Genomic DNA, 24154 nt, shown 5'->3' with positions numbered 1-24154 from the left:
AGGGCTCGTGAGCGAAGTGAGTCTCTCTCCCATTCTCTGCTATACAGCTTCTCCTCCTCTGCGCTCCTGTATAAGCGAGCGGCGGAGGCAGTCCGGCGGCCGGCCCCGGGTGTCACCCTGGTGCTCGCTGACACCCCCCTAATGTGTGGCACCCGGGGCGGACCGCCCCCCCGCCCCCCCTATTGGTACGCCACTGCCTAGTGGTAATGGTTTTATATTCTGTATTATGTATTCAAAGTAATTTTTATTTTATCTAATGTTGTAAAAAAAAAAATGGATATTTTAAAGTACTTATGCTATATATTTTTTGAAAACAAGTAGAGTGACACATTAGTGAACGGTTAAACAATACCACTAAGTAGAAGTAAAATTGCCAATATAGTCCCATTTTAGAGAAGGGTTCTTTTGTCCAAACTGTGTTCTATGACAGCCAACATTCTTTCCCTTCCTCCTATCCAGTGACACTTGCCATTCCAGTCCAGGGCCCATGCAGCCCAGTAAACATGGTGAGGCCTGGGGTCATGTAGAGTAGGGGTTCTTGTTCCAAGCGCAATAAGACATCCAATGGTGGCATTTCATTTTTTTTTTTTAAAGTGGTATGGCACTCTCACCTGCCACTAGACTGCACTAGAAAGTGGCACAGTCAGTGCTTCTGTAAATAACCCCTAACCAGCACAACCAGGTTCATATAATGGCTGAATCCCTGACTCATCGCAGCATGCACAGACTCCAGGGTTAATCCAAGGATTAGCAAATTCATAAACTGCAAAGATGAGCTGCAATGGCTCTGTAGCAACTGTAGAAACTTGTCAGTAGAGAATAAAATAACAATTAGCTTTTTAAAGAGAAGAGAAGATATTCATTCTCAAAAAGCTAAGCTATGGTGAGATTGGCAGGGGTGTTACCAGGCTGTCAGAACAACTCATTTGCCAGTGTCCAAAGCAAAACCCTAAAAATCTTGGTGTATGGGCACCTTTACCTCCTAATTGGTGACGCTTAACTAAATAAATTAATTCACATGTTAACCAAAATAGTGTGTTTATACATAAACAAAAATGTCCTTCTTTAAGTCCAATATGAAACCATCCACAATGTGACCACTGGTAAATCGCCACCTCCTGTTAGTGCTCTATTTCATGCAGACAGTCGTGCCATAAACTTGTGTATTCTGTGATCCACACCACCTTAGACACACACTGCCACTCACCCGATTTTAGGACCCATTTTTTTGTGGGTCAACTTGTGTTTAAACACACGGTAACTTGCTCCAGACCACCTCGATACATAGGTAGGTCTAGGATAGATACTACTCTCTTCAAACCTCCACTACTCACCCGATAAATGGCTCAGAAACAAAAGGCAGACATGCTCCTCATAGCGCATCCAGGCTTACATTTATTAAATGGTTAAAAGATACAGTGAAATGAAAACTCACGTTTGTTGGTGCCCAAACCAACACCCAACGATATCAGCAGAAGGCCTTCTGATGGCGTTGTTATGGCAAAACACGTAAAGGCGGGGTTACGTGGTGAGTGATGTCACATCCGAGTAACGGAGCATCTGGTTGCTGGAATGTATGCTGAACCTCAATGCTGGGAGGAGGCGGCTGGAGATAAACCAGACACTGCTGATATTGGTGGGGCAGGCAACCGGATTGTCAGTCAGGAGATCGTAGGACTCCCAGAGTCATTGCAGCCAGCATGGAGGTGGTGAGGACTCAGGGGATTGGATTGGTTTTTGTTGATATATGTTAAGTGCTAGTGGAGCTTTTCTTTCCACATGTTACCTACAGAGTGACTATTCGAGGAAAGGGCAGGAGAGGATTCAATCCATCTAGAGGATTCCGCATAACACTTTACTTATCAGCGCTTTTGCCCAACCATGCAAACGGGGGGCATCAATATTTGGTGAGTGTCCATCTGATGGGAGTGGAAGTTGATGTCACACAGTCATAGTGATGATTTGCGGTGACCTACTTGATTTTCATTCATGGGATTCACATTCATCCTATCCAACTCAATTTACATTATTAATATTATTATTTTTGGACTATGCACTTATCACGATATTAACAGTTTCACATAAGTAGGGGCAAATTTCACTATATGTTTATTGCTGATATATTGAAGCAGCGGCATTCATTTCTTTGTATTTATTTGTGTTATTTGAATTTTAGCACGAGAGGGATTTTTATTTTATTTAATACGCACCTACTATTTTCGGATCTCAACCAGCTCTCTTCCACAGATGGGACTTAACATATTATCCCTCAATGCACATGGACTCAATCATCCAGCCAAAAGAAGACCTATGTGGCAGGAGGCCCAAAAACATAAAGCGGATGTTATAACTGTCCAAAAGACACACTTCCTAAAGGACGCAATCCCATTTTGCAAACACTCTAACTTCCCTCATATCTTCTTATCCACAGCATCTGCCAAGAAGCGAGATAATCTAGTGGCGATCAGAGACACTGTAGCCTTCTCCCTACACAATTCCATCTCAGATCCTGAGGGTAGATTTATCATTCTAATATGCACTATTGAAAATAAGTTGACTACCTTTGTGAACATTTATGCCCGTAATTTGCACAAATTGAAGTTCTTTCGTAAGCTGTTTAAACAAATCTCTTGGATGCGTATAAGGAAATGTGATCATTTGTGGTTATTTCCATGTAGTACCCCTCCCTCGACTCTTCTTCACCATCTAGAGGCAGAACAGCATCCCTAAATGGCTTACAATGTGGTGAAGAATTGTACGATGTATGGAGATGCTTGCATGTGAATGAAAGAGATTTTACCTTTTTCTCGACCAGGCACAATTCCTATTCTAGGATTGACCAGTTTTTGGTGGATAAGTGGCTGCTTCACAACATCTCTTCTTCGGTAATACATGATATTACCTGGTCCAATCGGTCCTTTACTTGGCGTTGTAATAATGCTGTGATCCAATCTCCCACAAACTTGACTCTATTGACCCAACATGTACAGTCCATCCTTTCTATCAACGACACCCCTGACATCCCCCCTATCTCCTGAAAACTTCCTGGGAAAATCATCCTCTGCATCCTTCCCAATGGAAATGCTAAAGGCCATTATAGTTACTCTCCCCAAACCGGGTAAAACACCAGACTCCCCAGCAAATATCCGCCCGATATTGCTACTCGACACGGATATTAAAATTTATGCTAAAACCCTCACTAAATATGTATAAAAATGGGCCATTCTAGTGTTAAAAAATGATTTAAAATGCATAAAAACAGCAGCCATCAATTTTGGTAAAACCAAAACAAAAGATATAAATGTAGTTTTGAGCCACTGCGTAGTAGAGTAATGAAATGTGAATCACAAAGTGCTGAGTGCTGGATAATAAATCGTGTATATGACTAGGTGCAACAGTGAAAAAAAAAAAAAATGTTAAAAACAATTAATGAAAGTCAATTAATAAAAGTCCATATCAATATCCAGATCATCAAATCACCAAAAAAGTGCCAAGTGCTCAGTAATCTTCTCATAAAGTTCTTGTGCTTGGTGCTTCTCCACCCCATTGATAAAAAGGGGCCACTCACCAGAAGGCTATGGGCCTCCAGGAGCCAACTCGCATGTCTATAAACCCAGGTTGAGATAACCACCTTTGCAATGAGACAAAATCACTGGATTGCCCCCTTCACGGCTTCTCTCCATTAATGCAGAGAAGGCATTCGACAGAGTACATTGACACTACATGTCAATTGTCCTAGAGAAATTCGGATTCCAGGGGTCAATACTATACTGGCACTATACTCCAACCCATTAGCCCAAGTGTTCACCTCCGGTTTGCTTTCTACGCCCCTCCGTATCTCTAATGGTACCCGTCAAGGCTGTCCCCTATCCCCCTCCATTTGTAACCTTATGATTGAGCCTCTAGCGGAGTCTATATGCACACATCCACATATCTCCAGGTTTCGATTCCAAGGGAAATCCCATACAGTGAACCTCTTTGCGGATGATGTCATCCTGTTGATACTTTCCCTTTCCTTTGTCCACCAAATATTACCTGTCTTTAGTGATGTCTCTTATTATAAAGTAAGCTTTACGAAATCTTTAATTTTGGATCTAGGGGTGCAAATAAACTCCAAAAACTCATCTAATGGCACAACTCCCAAACAGTTGGACATCTGAAGGGAATCCTTATTTGGGCATAACCCTGACCCCGTCTGTTTTATCTCTAGCAGAGGCAAATTACTAGCCTTTATTAGCAAAAGTAAACAAAGAACTATGCCAAATATCATATAAAGAACTATCATGGGCAGGCAGATTAGCTGCATTTAAAATGATGGTGCTCCCACAGATCCTATATATATTCCGTACACTTTCCATCCCACTTCCTTCCTCTCATCTAACAGCCCTGACCAACCTCCTTAAAAAAATATATCTGGCAAAACAAACTCCCCGGATGCTCATGGGCCCATATGACCAAACATAGAAAAGTATGTGGGTTTGGTATGGTTGACCTAAAAGATTACTTCTTAGCAACACAGTTGTCACACATCAAACACTGGTTTACCTTGTTTCTCGATATACAGTATGTTGGGTCCAAATAGAAGCAGCAATAAGGAAAGTTCAAAACCTCCCTACATTGCTTATGGCTGATTTCTAGAAACCCCTACAACTAAGCGATCTACCAATTACAGTACAAACTCTATTACAGCATGGAGGGCATGGGAGGGATCACCCAGGTGACTCCTCGAACTCCCAACAACTAAACTTACCGCTTAAGGTGCTGGAAATCGACATTCTGTATATGACTGTTCAGAAGTGGTGTGACTGCAACATACAATGGGTGGAAGATATTTTGGAAAACGGTTTAATTAAGCCCTTCTCCACACTATCAGACCAATGCAACATACCATCCTCTGAACTTTACTCATATATTCGAATCAGTAAATTTGTGGGGAAATACTCTTTTCCAACACTCAAAATCCCTGCATTGATTCTCAACTATTATACGTCTCCAACATCCAATCCCAAATGTATATTCCTTTTATACAACACCTTACATGTTAAAATGGGAGGAAGATTTGCAAAAAACATTTACAACAGAACAATGACTTCAATTGTTTAAATTTACCTCTAATATCTCATGATGTATAAACCATTGGGAGATTTCTCAAAAAATAATATCTCAATGGTATCTCACACCATTCAAGATAGCTCAATTTTATTGTTCCCAATCATCTATGTGCTGGTGTAATTGTGGACAGGTAGGCAATCTCTACCACACCCTATGGTCATGCAAAATCCTTACAAGCTATTGGAATCAGATATTTAGCCTCATTTCATCCATCACTGGCATTAAAACCCAACCTAACCCAGCTTTGGCAATACTGAACCTAGATATTGGTAATTTTCTACCCCCCCCCCCCCCTATCGCCTAGTGGCCGCCCACATACTGTTAGCATCCACCATGGTAATAACCAGACACTGGAAAAAAGACAAAGCTCCTAACTTATCTGAGGTAGTTGTGTCTGTCAATCTTACCTATGAATATGAAACAAAACTCTCCTTATGTATAGGTACATCAGGAAAAGTTGAGAAACTCTGGCAACCTTGGTCATCTTGGTTTAAAACTTAGCAGTATATATGTCACCACAATTGTCCTATCTCAATTACAACCCTTTCTTATTCCCTGCAAGCTGCATGTTATGTTATGCTATGTTCATATCCTAATATGTTCAACTATGTGTATCTGATGCTTTATGATCAACTCTTCAGTCTGTTACATTTGACTTGATAATTTATTTACTTTTTGTACATCCATGTTTACTGTACACTATTGTATCATACAGAAAACCAAATAAAATATATATTAAAAAAAGAAAAGTTCAACACTGTGATTGCTCACATTCAGGATTTAAGTATAACACAACAAAAACTGATAATGAAAATATCAAGCCACCTGGCGCTCTTTTAGAAGCTCCGCTGCTCTTGTCACTGGTCTCCCAGAAGTCCCAGCTTCTTATGGCTTTTTGGGCTTCCCTGGCTTCCTTAATCTATAGTCACATCTTCCAGCTCTATTGGCCCACTACTGGCCTCTCTGCATTGGTTCTCCTGACATCCCGGGTTCTTTTACTCATGGGAGATTTACAGATTCCCTCAGTCTCCTGGACTTGCCTAGTTGTCCTGGCCTTTTCATTTAGAGTCAGAGTTTCCTAGACTCTCCTAGTTATCTCAACCATGTCAAGGGAAATAAAATCCATCCAAAATGGAATGCAGTCTCTCAAGTAGAACATCTTTGACTCTTTGATGCCTTCAAAACCCAGAGAAAACTGAATAGCCAGTTTTCTCCGCTCAGTCCAAACACTCTAGAAACCCCACACTCTGCATTAGTACTAATCCTGTGTGTCTTTCTCCTATACTCACATACTCACACCGTGGTAGGACCTAGCACTGTCACAGCCTGTATCCAGACCCTTCAAGTATTTGAACTTTGAGGCACGTATTCACTCTCAGATTCTGCTCCTAGACACCTGATCCAGCATAACAGATCCCTAATACATTTCGCTGTATATGTCAGTAGTGCTCTGTTGTATTTTTGATGGAATTTTCTCACTACAAATTGTCAGCCAAATGTTTTAATTTAATGAAATCAACAACAGTAATTTATTCAGAGACTTCAGTCTGTAGAACTCAGGTCATGAACGGAATTTCAGAGTTGTTACTGACATAATAAAAGAACAACCAAACATTTTTATGTGCACTGGCACAAATCCTGATATAAAAGATTCAAGGTACCATAGCATTTAACAAAAAATGAGAATTATTCATTTCTGTAACCGCAGTTAAGAACCAACTTTTCAAAAAGCATATGAGCACACCATTTAAAGAATAGTTCTACTCAACTTTAAATTCTTTAGTATTGCAGTGTATTGTGTGAGTTAAACCATACACTGTGTTCACATGTGGTATGAATGGTGATTGCTGACATCACTGTGTAGGACCTGTATCAGCAGCCAGAGAGTTATCTGCAGCTAGGAATCAATAAGATTGAATGTGATGGGCCATATAGCACATTAAAAGACCACCTCTTACCCCTTCTTGGAAGTATTTCCTATGTTATACTCTATATGTCACCTATAAATTAATGGGTAACTGATCCAGACAAATGTAAGTGATGTCTACTGGGGGCAATCAAGTTTTTAGGTTTTGTCTTCTACACTGCTTTACACAGATTACAGTTTGCATCTGATTAGTTCCAGTTAGACATCAGCATATACTGAGCTTTTTAATGAGGCAAGCAGTGATACTTAAAATGCACCTGCCTTCACATAAGACAGTATATTAGGTAATTACAACCATATAGATATCTCATACCTGTAAGTTATAACCCAGGCACATCCGAGCAGCAACACACATAGGATTCAGATGAAGAGCCTTTACAAAATCCAGCTGAGCATATCTGAATCCCTCTTTATGGCCATATTCCATGTAGGCATTGCCACGGCCAATGTATCCTTCCGGGGACAGGGGGTTTAGCTGCAGCACCTGGTTAAATGCCTGCACAGCCTCTCCGTACTGCAGCAGTATGTCACAAGAAATGTGTAAATGTTAAATCTATGAATGATGAAAGCAATTTTAAAAAGATACCATTTACTATCAAATTTTAAAAGTACATTAAAAGTATTGGGACACCTGCCTTTACACACACACATGAACTGTAATGGTATCCCAGTCGTAGTCTGTAGGGTTCAATATTGAGTTTGCCCACCCTTTGCATGTATAACAGCTTCAACTCTGCTGGGAAGGCTGTCCACAAGGTTTAGGAGTGTGTCTGTGGAAATGTTTGACCATTCTTCCAGAAACGCATTCATGAGGCTAAAACATTTACTAGCGAATTTGAAAATACTATTGACAATTTAGTGTATGTTAGTTAGGTCCTTATATTCAACAATGTAACACTACTTCTTATACCATACTTTGTCAAACACAAACATCTGATTTCTGAACACACTCCAAAATGTTAGCATTGCTTTTACAACGGCCTGATCAAAAAAGAGATACAGCTGCAAAAAGTTGTCTTATGTAGAGTGTATTACTACACAATATATGATGATTTCCCTAAATCCACTGTCCTGTTGTTGAATATTCTACTTGGCAAAGTGAAGTCCATCCAGAATAGGACAATGGTTTCCTTAGAGATCCACTGTAAGTAATGCTACAAGCAAAGCAAAACCTTATATTGCAGATCTCAGTCCACAGAGCAATCAGAGGTGCAGAAAAAATAACTAGTCTGTGTAACTACATCAGGTGTCCAAAACAAAGCTAGGTCTTAGAGCCTCAAGTACAGTAGCTGCAAATCATTTGAAACAACAGAAGATGATTTTGTACCAGGAAATACAGCTCAAATGTGTACTTAAAACTATTTTTATTTTGCAGTATGTATTACATAATAATCAAACTATGTAGGGTGGTAATACCTGTGATGGCAGTCTCCTATCACCTGGTGGATCTTTATGTCTCCAGGAGTTTTCCCAGCCACAGCTTTGAAGTCCTATTAACAAAAAGTGCTGGTTAGTAATCTCCATAGGTATTATATCCTCAGCATTGTTTATGGCAGCCAATTTGGCTAAGATCCACTTGATCTCTCTCTCTTAATATATTTGCCAAGAAGTACCTATTGAGACAAGTGTGTTTATTTTAAGTTTAGTAAATAACAGAACAGAAAAACGTAGGTTTAAACCTAACATTTGTCCCAAATGCTGCCAGGCAAGGATGACGTTTAGAGAAAGCCTTTTCTGTCCAGACAATTGGTAGGCATGTGCAGCCTATCAGTGTCCATCAGTGCAGCCTCATCAGTGCACGTCAATGAAGGAGAAAAATTACTTATTTGCAAAATTTTATAACAGAAACTAGGAAAAACTTTGTTTTCAACATTTTGGTCTTTTTTTATTTGTTTAGCAAAAACAAAAACCCCAGTGGTCCAGTGGTGATTAAATACCACCAAAATAGCTCTGTTTGTGTAAAAGAAAATTATGAAAATTAGCCTGGGCAGGAAAGGGGTGAAAGTGCCCAGCACTTAAGTGGGGTAAAATAACATTCTAGACAACACTAAAAATTACAGCCTAAAGCGTATCTAATGCCAAAACATTTTTGTAACTTTAAACAGAGTAAGAATCACTGTCATGCATTTTCTGTTGTTTGTGAACCTGCTGTAAAAATGAACATTTTTCATTTTCTTTGTAACCATTGTCAACAGGACATACTATACATTGATGGGAAATCCAAATTTATATAGTTACCACTAGAACAGGACATGAAGGAAAATCTTCCAACTGGGACATCCAGTGACAAAACATTCTAAGAGGATATTTCCCCTAACTTTGGCCATCTATTGCCAAAGACGTCTTTCCTGCCAGTATATTTAAATTTAGAGGTAATTATCTTAGTTTTACATTATTTGTAACACCAATTTGGATTATCCCAATCCCATCAACTAAACCCTTCTGGGTATGAGCCTGGTGGGTTGAAGGACATGCCATTATACCAAAGATGCAGATTTTTAGCACCTTTCATCTTCTCCACTATGTGTTTTACATTTGCAGCCTCCTTCTTCCCAAGATCCTATTCTGCAATTCTTTTTTTTTCTCATACACCCTCCCATGTCCCTTTTCTGCATGGCCACCAACTTACATTGTCAATAAAGAGGACAGTTGATGACCAAAGCAGCAGGATCGGGACCCAACTGAATTGACGCTATGGTACTCTCAGAGTGTGAAAAACTACGGATTGGATCATAATGATGATTAGATAGCACACACAAGTTTTTTCATACTAAACACTATATAGATTTTTTAATACTTGTCTGGAGGTCTTATGTTAGATACAGAATATGTGCCACATACAACATGTAATAATAGGTATACGTAAAAGGATTATCCATTAACACTCTTTGACAGAATCTTCCACACATCTCTGTTCACACAGAAATACATTAACATTCCACAGCAATCAATCAGGACTTTATTACTTGGTACCTCCAATGAATTGGCATAGTCATGAAGCTCAAGGTACAGCAATCCACGATTAACAAGAACTTTAACATCAGCTTCTTTCCATCCTCCCAGAAGAAGTACAATAGCATAATCTTTCAAAGCCTGGAAATCATACAGAACAGATGAATCAAACATTACTACTTTTTTTTATTATATGAATGTATGAATCAAGAATTAAAAATGTGTGTCCTCAAAGAAAGTCAAGAATACACCTAAAGGTAAACTCCAGAGAAGCAGCATATGGCACAGTTAAAATGCATATATGGTAGTTGTTTTACCTGCCAAAGAATTTGTAATTCTTTGGAGCCAGATTTTAGATGCAGACAGCAAAGCAAGATAGCATAGCCAGATGCACGACCTGCACTAATAAGTCATGACCCTTTACCCCCCCCCCCCTCCCTTCTTGTCAGCCTGTTACCTGTTAGCATGTGCATTACCGTAAAGCCTGAGTTGCTTGCTCCCATTGCTCACCCTCTCTTATGATGCAGTGCAGTGGATTGAAGAAGACTAATATGAACCAAAGTCTAGAACTTACACTAGCTGCATTTATACACATAATTCTTATTTAAAAGAAAGGTATGGCCAAAGCTTTTTTGGCCATACTTCTCTTCTGAGCCACAGGAGTACATCTACTTTTGCACTCCTGTGACCAAGAAACCCGCTGTTGGCTGACATCACAGATCCGCTCCAGGCTCTGAAAGGATCCCGACAATAATATTGTGATCCACCCAGTTGCCTGCTCGGCAGCTGGCTAAGCCTCTCAGCGTGCCACTGAGAGCATGAGTCAGCCACTCTCACCCCTTTCCCAGTCCAGTGCACCAGTGAGCGCTGGAGGGACATAAGAGAGAGCTGCAACTAACAGTCATCACTCTCTACTTAGAGCAAACCAAGAATTGAGCAATCAGAGGTCGTGAGATCGCTTAGTTCTCAGGCTTAGAGCTGGCAGGGGACGGCTGCTGCATCAGACCTATGTATAGATCTAAGTATAGGTGTTTATTTTTTTCTCACATGTCTCCTTTAACATATAATTTGCAATAACAGGTGTTATTGCTAGTATCCAGAAAGGGCAAAGCAGATTTCCAGGGAAACATCTAAACACACAGATAAAATAAATAAAAATGTACAGCGTTTTAAAAAAAAGCTTGTAATGCTCTCATGATAAACATACTGCGTAGCCTAATAGGTGACTAAGGATCAGACTTCATATCGCTGCTAACATCAGTTCACAGCGAATGCCTCGGATTTACAAAGTTCAAATGGCCAGAATTAAATAGCAAGCCCCCCTCTTCACTGACTTTAAAGGAGTCAGACACAAAATTCACAAACTTCAAGCTAAAATTTGCATAACTGTTTGCAAACTAAACACTGGGAGATTTGCTAATACCTAGTGACAGCATTATCTATTTTTTTCTTTCAGCTTCCAGTGCCTTTCAACTGACTGGTGGCATTGCATGCTACAAGCTGAAATGGAAAAAGTAATCTCTTTGGTTTGGCAGTATGTGAATCACAAGTATTGGTGAACAGAAATACAAATTATATGACAGGTAAAATAGTTTAAACTGTGTATTTGTTTGACTATAATTTTGTTTTGTGTAACTTTCTGTTTTGATTATACGTTAGCATGCGCTTACCATCATAAGATTATTTAGCAATAGATCACAGGGCAGTATATGGAATTTTGCAACTCTAAAGTTTAAAGGCTTTTTCAAAAGGCACAAGTGCCAGCAAACATTGGTCTTCGGGAGGTGGAGAGTGTAGATAATAGGATAGTTGCAGAGTTTAAAGTGTGCCCAGGCAGGTAAAGTCTGCATCTTTTGGGATATTTGATGCAGGGTCATCCGAGCTGGTTGTCTCATTAGATCTGTAGCATGGTGGTTGTGTTTCTGTTTCAGGCAAAGGAAAGAACTATCCGGATTGCCAGGTGGGAAATTGGGATTGTCCAAAATGGGAAAACAGTGTGAAGCAAACAATGCAAGTCTGTAGGAATGAAAGGCTCCAGAGGAAATTCATCAGGTAGGATCAATAGTAGTACAGTATGTCTACTCAGGTCTGGGGTGGGAGGTCTGGGTAGCCAGATAAGTGTTTCCAAGAGTCCTCTGACAGTCGCCGCCCATTCATACAGTCTTCACGATTGGGTATTGGCCTTCTCCGCAGGAGCAAGCTATGCAGTAATTTTGTTAATACAACAAATATTAACATATAGACACACTCACAGGGGGCCGTCCCTCTGGCCTATATCCTCCTGCCAGTACCACTCTAATCCAGTTATGTAGCAAGCAGTCCATGAAAAACCGTCAACCCCAAAGAGAGGGGCGGGGGCGGAGAGGACTCAGAGAAAATAATTTTACGATAAGATTTTACAAAAATTCTATTTTCTCTTACGTCCTCTGACAGTCGCCGCCCATTCATACAGTCTTCACAATTGGGATGTCCCAAAGCAGTGTAGATGTGAGGGATGGGAAGACGCAACCTTAAAATAGGCAACTCAGCACCTGGGTCAGAGAAAAAACTGAACTGAACCAGTGGGGTAAGTAAAGCTCAACAAGAGCTAACCCAGGAAAAAAATGAAATAAACCCCATGACTAAGAGACATTAAAAAAATAGCATGTCTCTTTAAACCACTGCCGCACTCAAAACCTTGCGGCCAAAAGAAGCATCCGAGGATGCCAACACATCAAGTTTTTAAAACTTAGAAAAGGTGTGTACAGACGACCAGGTCACCGCTTTGCACACCTGAGCCACCGACGCCTGGTGGCGAAAAGCCCAAGACGCACAAACCGCTCTAGTAGAGTGGTTAATCGAATAGGCCTGCACAATCGTCTGATCCATTTGGAAATGTTTGCCGCAGATGCCGCTGTACCCTTCCGAGGGACAAACAGACAATCCAACTTCCGGAAAGAGTCTGTGGCAGAAAGGTAAACCTTGATCGCCTGAACCATGTCCAAGGAATGCAAGGCAAATTCCTTCGGATGCTTAGGCTTCGCACAAAGCGAAGGCAACACAATATCCTCATTGAGGTGGAAGGCTGAAACCACCTTAGGAAGAAAAAAATGATTTGGTCGCAGGACCACTTTATCCCTATGAACAACCAGATAGGGGGAGCGCCAAGACAGAGCCGCCAACTCAGACACTCTGCGAGCAGATGTGATCGCCACTAGAAAGGCAACTTTCTGTGACAACACAGGCAGAGGGATCTCGCTGATGTTCTCAAAGGGAGGTCGTTGTAAAATGGACAGAACCAGATTCAGGTCCCAGGGAGGTAAGGGAGCCTTCCTCGGGGGAGCCAGATGACGCACCCCCTGAATAAAGGTGCAAATCAAGGAATTAGACACCAAAGGACGCTGAAAAAGAATGGCCAAGGCCGACAATTGGCCTTTCATCATGGTCAGCGCCAGTCCCTGATCCACCTTAGTCTGTAGGAAGGCAAAAACCCTCACCACTGAAAAGAAGCGGGGGTGAAGACCTTGTGACTCACACTAGGCAAAATATGCCCTCCAGGTGCGATGATAAATCTTCCCAGAGGAAGCTTATCTAGCTTTTAGCAAGTTAGGAATGGCAGCCGACGGGGTACCCCTGTCTCTCAAGGCTTGGCTTTCAACAGCCAAGCTGTCAAAGCCAGCAACTGTAAAGCAGGATGGAAGATCGGTCCCTGAGACAGAAGATCGTTTCTAAGTGGAAGCCGCCAGGGAGGTTCGACAACCATCTGCATAATGTCCGCGTACCAAGACCGATGCGGCCAGTCTGGAGCTACCAGAATCACCAGCATCCGTTCCGACGCTAACCTGTGGAGGAACCTGGACAACATTTGAATCAGAGGAAAGGCATATATCAGCCGATAACGATGCCACGGCACCACTAACGCGTCGGAGGCGTCCACCAGAGGATCGCGAGATCAAGCCACGAACCTTTCCTCCTATTTGTTGAGACGGGATGTGAACAGATCCACGTCTGGAGACCCCACCGGATACAAAGAAGGTGAAACCTTCTAAGGACCATTCCCCCTGGTCCAGGGTCTGGCGACTTAGATAGTCCGCCTGCCAGTTTTCCACACCTGGAATGTGGACAGCCGAAATCGCCAGGACATGGGATCCGGCCCAAGACAGAATCTGGGCCACTTCCCCGGTCGCCGGGGCACTCCTGGTGCCCCCCTGATGATTAATGTACGCCACCGCTGTGGCATTGTCCGTCTGCACTTGTACAGGGCAGCTCTGAATCCGAGCCGACCAACGGAAAAAACAGAGCTTGATTGCCCGGAGCTCCAGGACATTTATCGGTAGGGAGAACTCCTCCCCCGACCACATCCCCTGGGCAAAAATCGTGCCCAGAACTCACCTCAGCCTGACAGGCTGGCATCCGTGGAGAGCCCCGTCTACAAAAACGGCAGGAAGGACTTGCCTTGTGTCAGAATCGGTGACTGGAGCCACCACAAAAGATCCAATCTCACCTGGTGGCTTAGAGAAATCCTTCTGTCCAAGACTGAGGATGCCTGTCCCACCTGGTAAGGATCTCTGCCCCGTAGCAGAGCCAACACAGGAGCCAAAACCTTGGTGAACACCCTTGGAGCTGAAGCAAGACCGAAGGGCAATGCCACGAACTGGTAATGCTCCTCTGCGATTGCGAAGCCGAGATACCGCTGATGACCCTCAAAAAAAGGGATGTGCAGATATGCATCTTTTAGGTCGATGTGGAGGCCGTGAATTCCCCTGGACTCAGACATACCACCACCGACTGGATGGATTCCATCTGGAAATTCTGTACCCGCACGAAGCGGTTCAGTAACTTTAGGTCCAAATTCGGACGCACCTTGCCCTCTTTTCTGGGCACTGTGAACAGATTAGAGTAAAACCCCCGAAACCTGTCCCGCGGAGAGACCGGCACGATGACCCCTTGGGTGAGAAGATCTTTAACCGCCCATTGTAGATCCCGGAAACGATCGGGAGTCAGATGGAGATTTGATGGAAAGAATCTGTCCGTGGGGCGAGATCGGAACTTGATCTTGTACCCTGAACAAATGAGCTTGCGAACCCACCTGTTCTGAATGTCGGACAGCCAGGGCTCGGGAGTACAACGCAGACATCCCCCAACCCCTGATAAGGGTGAGGGCGTCCCTTCAGGAAGGGGTGGACTGGGTTGCCTGCCCAGCTTGAACCGTTTTGGGCTTACCCGCCCAAAATTTCTTTCTGACCACCGCAGGCCTTGAAGGATTTACCCTTTTCCTGTGCCCCGAAGGCACAAAGGGACCCCGCTTAGCATAGGGAGATTTACCTTTCAAGACTTGAGGCAAGAGAGTACTCTTACCCCCAGTAAGCCCCTTGATCAGCTCATCCAGAGAGTCCCCAAAAAGACGATCCCCCGCATAAGGGATGTCAGACACTGTCTTCTTAGAAGTGTGTTCGGCCGAATAATGCGGCGGATTGCAATCCCGACCAACGAATAGACGTGTGACCAAAGGAGCCTCGTCCAAAGCCGTGTCACACAGGTACATCAAGACCTGTGCTATTTGATCCAACATGTCCAGCGCAGCAGCAGAAACCGACTCTGCTACCAGAGTGCGCCTAATCACCTTGGCCCATTCTGCGATAGTCTGAGAAATCATCACTGAGGCGAACACACCGGTTTCAGCAGGGAACCTGCCACCATATATATGTGGTGGGAAAGCGTTTCCCCCCGTCTATCCTCCGGGTCCTTAAACACCGGGGAGTGTTCCACGGGCATCAAGGTGGATTTATTCAGTCTGGAAACAGTGTGGTCCACTTTAGGAACCACAGTCCAGTGAGTATCAACCGAATCCGCAAAGGGATAACGGTACTTAAATCTCTTAGGTACTACCAGCGTCTGCTTAATGCGACGCCATTGGTCATTTACCATTTCCTGAAACTCCTCGGGACAAGGAAAAACCCGACCCGACTTACAAAGGAAACCCGCTTACCTGCCATGGAGGGCTCATCATCAAGATTTAAAGTCTCCTTAACGGAGCTAATAAGTGCGTCTACCGCAGCACGGTCACGTGCTATCCCAGAGGAAGAATCCTTCTCCTCCCCATCTGACTGAGAAGACAGCGACCCCTCAAGGGGGACGTCGCCCGTGGCAACCAACCAATTCAGGCTCTGAGTCTGAAGGCTGAGAGGGCATAGGCCGTTTCTTTGTGACTCGGTCAGACATCAGCAGATCAACTTTTGACGCTAAAGTCGCAAGTGCAGCAGATAAAGAGGCTAAGGAAGTGGGATCAGGAGTATCTGAACCACCTGTGGGGAATTTGCAATCCTGGGACTCCATATTAGCAAAGTGTAAAAAAATTACACTGGCCCTTTAAAACTGCGGTTCCCGCGGACCCCTATTGCAAGTTGCACTACAGGTGGAGACCCTTCTCTTAACTAAAGCTAAACTGACAAAAGAGTGGTAGCAGAAATATAGCCAGAGAAAACCAGTAAAATCCCCCACAGTGTCCCTATATTTGCCACGCTGCTTTTGAGAAGGCTGATTATAAAGAGGGAGTGACCTCACGCCCCTAGAGGCAAAAGCCAGCCCTGAGCCACAAAAAAATGGTGCCTGATAGAGACAAATGGAGGTAAAGCACTTAGAAAATGGCCACTGCCCAGACAGGACATCCGCCCACACTAAGGATGGCGCACGATCGGCGCTGGCAATGATGATGGAATATGGCCGCTGCCCTCACTTTGAGGCCAAACAGCCAGCCCTTACCAAACATGGTGGCCGGGTGAAACAGCGCCAAACGCCGCAGAAAACGCCCGCACTGGCCCCCACTGGGATCTGCATAGAGCACCCCCGGGGAGCAGGAAGCCCCCCACACCCCCCCGTATGGTGGTCTGCACCGCAGGAGTGCCACCGCAGGGACAGGGAAGGTAAGACACAGAGGGCCATCCCACAGCCATGAGGGGGATATTACAGCAAACTTTACATGTACCGCCATCCCCAGAGTGGGCCCACTCCATACCCCCTCAAAAACCTGTTCCCAGGGACAGAGGGGTAGTAGTACTCTCCATACCGCAAACGTGGGCACCGCTCAGACACGGGAGACCTCCCACCTTGGTGGGGGTGCCGTCAGCCAGGAAGGATGCTAGCAACTCCGGGCGTTCCGACGTTGAGACATCCCAGCAAAGATAGCAAAACTTTGCAGGCTCGTCCCTGCTTCTAGGGGCACTGTTGTTGCGAGGCCTGGGCGTACCAAAAGCCTGCAACGCTCGATGGCAGACTGGGACTCCATAAGGTTCTATATTAACCAGTATGAGGTCCAAATCTGCTGACGCTTGTAGTCCTCCAAATTCTGACTAACTAGCATAGTTGAGAAAAAATAAAAAGCTATTCTTAAAAGAAAAAACACTTTTCAGAAATAAAACAAGAAAAAAACTGAGACACTAGGTCCCAGCAGGGAAAACCTAGCCTACTCCTGACGCTAGGCAGCAAAGAACTGGATTAGAGTGGTACTGGCTGGAGGATATAGGCCAGAGGGACGGTCCCCTGTGGGTGGGTCTATATGTTAATGTTTGTTGTATTAACAAAATTACTGCCTAGCTTGCTCCTGCGGAGAAGGCCAATACCCAATCGTGAAGACTGTATGAATGGGCGGTGACTGTCAGAGGACATAAGAGAAAGTGGTATTTTCTCAATCTTGTTCTCTTACTGGGAATTTGTAGTAGCCACTAGCCATGTCCAACGTAGAGAAATAACAGGCTTGGCCCAAGGCCATGAGGGTCTCCTCCAGAGGCAATGGATAAGCATCTCGATGGGTACAGGCATTGAGCTTGCAATAATCCACACAGAAATGCAGACTGACCTCCTTCTTGTACACTAGAACAACAGGGTCAGCCCAGGGACTACCGCTCTCCCTCACTACATGCTTTGCAGAATGTTGTAAATTAAGTCCTTAACTTCTTGGAGCAGGAAGTATATGTAAAAAAATCGTTCCCGAAGGAGTGCAGTATTCTCAGTATGTATGGGGTGAACCAGTGCTTCTGTGCACCTATAATCCTCCAGGCCAGCAGCAAAAACCAACAGATGCTTTTCCGTATGCTGGTGAAGCATCTGCTATTGGAACAGTGGGAACTCCTGGAAGGGGATGACTAACTAACTAATACTGATTGAGCAACTGTTGGTATTAGTTATCTTCTAGGAGAAACATAGAGGCTTGCAGAGGAGCACAGACAGCCTTGACCACAGGTTGGGACATGGTAATATAGTGCTTGGGTAAGTAAAAGTCTGCTATTACCATCCAGTTGGGTAGGAGAATGGGGGTGGTCCCAGGTTGATTAACTGAACCAGCACCTTACCCTGATAAACCTTGGAAAGGGTTTGGGCTGTCAGCTATTCTTCAGGCACCTCTATGTCTCGATGGGGCTCAACCATAACAGAGGCCCCTTGGAGCTTTCACTGAGCCCCGATGGGGTGTGACCATATGAATTCCTGCTGTGGAGCTAATGACAATTTTTGTTTTGGCAGTATATAGACACGCCCGCTCTTTCTGTCTGTTGCTTGCTTTCTCTACGATAGAACTCGCAAGTCCAAATTAGGTTTTGCCAAACTACTCGATGTTCACACCCCCATTGTGGCCACAAGATCATTCCATTTCGGTAAGCAGTCGGGACAGGTCCAAGTCCTTGAGGACATTCCTACCCAAGACCACGTGTACAGAGGGGGGACCACCAGACTGCCGATCACCACTACTCCTATCCGCTCCATCATCTAGGCAAATATCTCCCCCATCATCCAAATATTTTTTTCTACCATTGAAGGTAAGTTATTGGCCAGCCATCAAGGATAACCATGATGGGTCCATGATGTGTTTTGTCTTAACAGTTCCAAACACTATGGTATTAGAATTTCAGTAACACTGTTAACACAGGTGCAAAAGTATTAGTAGTCCAAGCAATAAGGTTGTCCCTCTAAAAAGGCGTACATTATCGGAGTAGCATCTGAGTTGATGGGTGGCTGATAGGCATAGTAGCCATGTAGTGCACTTGGAGGGAGTAATATAAAACTTTTATCACCACACCAAAGTCCAAGATATAGCAGAACTGGCAGTGGTGTTCCTAGTCTGTCCCTCCTCATCAGAAATCTCTCCTTAGAGCTAAATACGTTTTTCCTATCCAGCGTGGATCCTGTCCGTGCTCTATCTACTGCTGCGTTGCCCTCACTAAAATTGGCCACTGAGGTCATCCATTGTTGTAGGGTTCTAGTCAGTCTACTGCTCCCCTGGTGATTCCAACAGGGGCTGCAAAGGAACAATGTTCCTCTCATCCTCCATTCCCTCTGTACAACGGCCAGCAACAGAGCGCAACCTACAGATGGGAGGGTAAACTGCACAAACCTACAATATTTTTAGCAAGATCAGTGGATATTCTTTGCATTTCAATACTCTTTAAAGGAGAAGTGCAACCAAAGCTTGTTTGGCTAACAAGCTAAAGATAAAGCAGGCTGACGGCTGATGTCACAGAGCCCCTCCAGACTGGGTAAAAGATCACAATGCTCGGTCACTGGCACCGGGCATCCAGACTGGGGAATAATCACGATGCCTGGATGGGCACCCAGCTCAGCCTCTAAGCAAGTTGCTGAAGCCCAAGCCAACTGCTCCTACGCCTTCCACAGCCCAGCAATCCAATGTGCGTGGGGGGGAATTGGGCAGAGCAGAGAGTTGGTGATTGACAGTCACCAGCTCTCTGCTCATGGAGAACTGAGCGATCCACAGTTTTTGCTCAGCCAGTTCTCAGCCTTAGAGGCAGCATGGGACCAATGCTGCAACCACCTAGGTTAGTATGATTTCTAAAAAAAAAAAATAAATAAATAAAATTTCTCTTTTAACCCCTTCACGGCAATGTAACACATATATGCGGCCTCACAGAAGTCGGTTTTTGCATGGGGCCGCATAGATGTGTTTGTTCCTTTGTGCTGGGAGCGCACCGGGGGTCTCACTGAGAGCCTGGGCCCTGTACTAACGATCGGGACTCAGATCTCCCGTTTACGGGTCACCTGATCGCTGTGGTAGCCTCTGATTGGCTACCACAGTGATCAGTCACTGTGAAGACTGCCCTGTGGGTTTCTTTTTCTGTGAATGGAGAGGAAAGATACAATGTATCTTTTTCTTTCTTTGCAGAAAGAAAAAAAAGTTTTTAAAAAAACGAAAAATAAATAAATAATAAAAAATAAATAAAGAAAAAAAACCTAGATCAAGGTTTTCAGGGCTAGTGTTTGGGTCAAGTAAGGGTTAAAGGTCAAAGTCAGTATATTTTTGGGCAGGATTGTTTATTTTGTTTAATTAGAATCATTGTCAGTGTGTTATAGGTAGGACAGAAAAAAAAAGAAAAAGCAAAATGCACACTACTGGGGTGCATCTGGGGTGAATCTGGGCTGTACTATGGGTACAAACAACAAATAACAATGCACATATGTGGTATCACTGCAATCGTCAGGAGTAGAAGAATTTATTTTGGGTTGTTCTTTGGTGGTAGGTTAGTAAGAAGAAATATACAGCTACATTTTGGAACAGTTTTCTTTTGAAAATGATAAAAAAAAAAATCAGAAGGTATCCATAACTATTTACAACCAAATGAAAGCCCAATTTGTCCTGATAAAAAGCAGGTATGCACCTGGATGCACAAGGTAGTTGTGATGATATGTATGATGTATGTATGCTTTTACTAACACATGATTTGTTTTCCCCTTCAGGTACGAAGGGGTTAAGAAAGCTTTGTCTTATAATAGTGTAGCAAGGTTTCCAGGCCTATGGCCTGATGTGGGTCTGCCATTAGTACCGGTAATCTCTCCAACACCATGTGAGCTGTGACCCTGGGTGTGACAACTGAAGCAGCAACAACTTCGGCATCTTGGTTTGTGGTTTTTATTGGAGTAAAGGGGATGGGAGAAGGGAACAAGTGGGATACTCATTGAGGCTTAAACTAATTACAATTGGGACTTTACTTCTGAAATGCCCGTTGGAGCTCCCTTGACGCCAGACGGTGCCAGCCAACGCTCACTGACACTGAGAACACTCTGTAGAACAGAAGAAGTGCTGAATCCTCGTCCAGAAGATCCAAGACTGAGAACTGTAGAACTCCTGACACTGTTGGACTGTGAAAGTCACTGAATACTTTCCCCCGCCTGGCACAGCTTGAGGTAGTATATAGTAGAACTCTGTATAGCTGTCACTTTAACTGGCACGCTCTGTGCAATTCAGGGCCCAAGCTGCAGGTGCCCCCTTTGACCTTGAACTCTTCAGGGTCCACTGACTATGTACCCCCTCTGTAGCTTCAGGGTCCTCAACCTAGGTACCCCCTTTACAGCTAGCTGACACTGGATCCCAGAACTTCTTCCAGAGTGGTCCCCTCTAACTTTAGGCAGACCCACAGGGGCAATCCTAAGTACTCACGACCTGTGTAGGCTTTCCTGGGACTGGACTCCTCTCTCTCTCCGCAGGCTCACGGCACACCGGATCCTTTCAGCTCAACTCAGCACTCTCTGGACACTCAGGCGACACCCTGAGACATCCACCTTCCTCAGACATGAGGAGAGACAGCCGCACTCTTCTTCCTGGGACTCTGCTCCTGCCAAAGACACCGTGCCACGCACTTCCCCCCCCCCCCCCAAACTTATACCCACTCCCAGAATCTTTTGCAGCATAATCTGCCTTCTGGGGTAGTTACAAGCTGGGATGTGTCCCCTGATTGGGCTTCCCACACTGCCCTATGAGAGCCTCTCACAGGAGCCAGTGGGGATACTTCTCCCCTCAGCAGGCACATCTGAAAGCCCTGACACCCTAGCTAAATAAATCACAGCCCTGCTCTCAGGCAGACAAGGCCCACTATAGTTTTACCTAGCACCTACCTGTAGGGTGCTACAATAGGTATATATTGCAATTATATTTTATGTACAGGCTGCAGTTTTGTAGCATTTTTTTAATATTACTTGATTGATGGGGTTTTGGGGACTGGTGTACGTGGGGATCATCAACATTCTCCTGTGTTGTGCCCACCTGCTCAGATTATCTGACTACAGTGTGTCTGCTATATACAAGGGCACAGGGAAATGCAGGTCATGGCAAGTGTTTTATCCTATTATCTGTATTTGGCTTCAGTGCACAGTGCAGGGTTGCTGCAGCAGACTGTAATAAAACTGATTGAGAACTTTAGTTCAGTACAGCTAAACTAAGGTGCAGGCATATATCTACAAGACATGGTAAATAGACCATCATAAAGAAACTCATATAGCACTATTTTCAAAACAGTGTGGGTTAATTTTCTGTTCCTCTGTTACCCAATTATGTAATCCATGTTTTTCTTTCTGATGCATACCTGAATGTGTGCTCCTCAATCGTAGTTCGTATCCTCCCGTCCTGAACTTCTGAAGCATGAAACTGTCAGAGCTAGAGAGACTGCAGTTTTTCCTGGGGAAGAAAATCCCTGGACAGGACCATATCCCAGATCAGGCACAGATACTCCAAGTGCTAACCTAAGTGCCAAGGATTTGCCAAACATGCATTCCCCATTAAAGGGTATACGCTTGAGACACTTCCTGCAAGGAATGCATATTTAAACCAAAGGGTTTCATATGAACTGAAAGACCCATTCTGGAAACCTGATGAAAGGTCTCTATAGCCCAACCCAGGGCGAAGAAGGCCTTAAAGATGGCTTCTAATTTCTTGCCTACTTTTTCCTTGAACACAGAATTATCGTCAACAGAAAAATAAACTGACAACCATTTTAAGTCTTCTATACTATCAAGGTCTTACTTTGTCTTCCTGTTGCCATCTTGGGCATGTGAAGACTGCTGTCTTTTATAAACTCTGTTTGCATCATCACTTGCCTGCTGCCTGGGCATCTCTCAGTGATCATGTTGCACACCTGACTATATATATCACCTGTTGGCTTGCAGTCCTTTGCCCTTGTGTTTTGCTCCAAGGTGCATCACTGCTAGCAGTCTTCTGTTTTCCGTGTTCCTCTGTGCATTACCTGGCTTGGCTGACAACTTTCCTTGCTCTTGATTCCACATCGGCAGATGACCCGGCATCCGCAGATTACCCGCCTCTGGATTTGACCCCGGCTTGGATGACTACCTGCTTCCAGACTCGATCCCCAGCTCTGGACTTGACCCCGGCTGTTTCCAATTTCGCTCCTCACTGTGCATTTATTGGTGTTGCTCTGATAAACTGCTTTATTTTACTTGCATCTTCGTGTGGTCTGGTTTGCTGGCATCCTGACAGTACACAAGAGCCATTAATCCTGACGATGCTTGTGCTTCTACGCTCCCCATGCTGGTTTCCAGGCTCGATCAACAAGATTCCTTTTTGGGTTGCTTCGCTCAGGCGTTGCAGACGTTGCTTGACCGCACAGCACACCTTGCTCCTGGTGCTGCTAGGCCAGTGGTTCCTCCTGCTGCTGCTCCTGTTGGAATCGCTGTTAGCAAAGGGATGACTGGTCCAGCCCCCCTCCCACAGCACTATGGGGGTGAACCCAGTAAGTGTCGTGGTTTACTAAACCAAGTGGGCATTTATTTTGAGATGGTTCCTTAGGCATTTCTCTCTGACAGGTCCAAGGTGGGCTTCCTAATCTTGTTGCTCTCAGACAAGGCCTTGGCCTGAGCAAATCTCTTATAGGAGAACGTTAATCGTGTGATACTCGATCACCCAAGTTTTGTGACCTCCTTCTGTAGGGTATTAGATGTGCCTGCTCGCTCTCCCTCTGCTGCTAAGCTGCTCCTGTCCATTTAAAAGGTTATACAAACCATTGCCGAGTATGCCATTAAATTTCCTACCCTGGCAGCAGAGGTGGGCTGGAATAATGAGGCTCTGGTGGCTGTCTTCTCTCATGGTCTCTCCATTGAAGGATCTCCCTGACGAGCTTGAGGCTCTCATTTCTTTCCCAATTTTGATCGATACCAGGCTCAGGGAGAGACCATCATTTAAGAAGCGCCTGCGGAGGCCTCCTACCAGATTGGCTCCTACCTTTTCTTCTCCACCCATTCCTCCCACGCCTCCTGGGAATGGTGTGTCTGACTGTGAACCCATGCAGCTGGGGTTCACTCCCCTTTCCGAGGCTGAGCGGGCCTTTAGGAGGAGGGAGGGCTGATGCCTGTATTGCGGCCTTGGTGGGCATTTCCTGAAATCCTGTCCTACTT

General features: G+C 44.3%; 1 protein-coding gene across 1 annotated transcript in view; it reads right to left on the bottom strand.

Annotated features, from left to right (window-relative positions):
* The window catches only part of LOC309543424 (tetratricopeptide repeat protein 6-like), a 122741-nt gene that overhangs the window by 35422 nt on the left and 63165 nt on the right, over positions 1 to 24154 (bottom strand). The window contains 3 exon segments of the mRNA XM_082242898.1: positions 7353 to 7563; positions 8456 to 8529; positions 10013 to 10132. Coding sequence (XP_082099024.1) covers positions 7353 to 7563; positions 8456 to 8529; positions 10013 to 10132 — 405 coding nt within the window.

The sequence above is a fragment of the Pelophylax lessonae genome (assembly GCF_965119305.1).
Source record: "Pelophylax lessonae genome assembly, chromosome: 13".
In the NCBI taxonomy this organism is placed as follows: Eukaryota; Metazoa; Chordata; class Amphibia; order Anura; family Ranidae; genus Pelophylax; species Pelophylax lessonae.
This window is presented reverse-complemented; position numbering and strand designations above follow the sequence as displayed.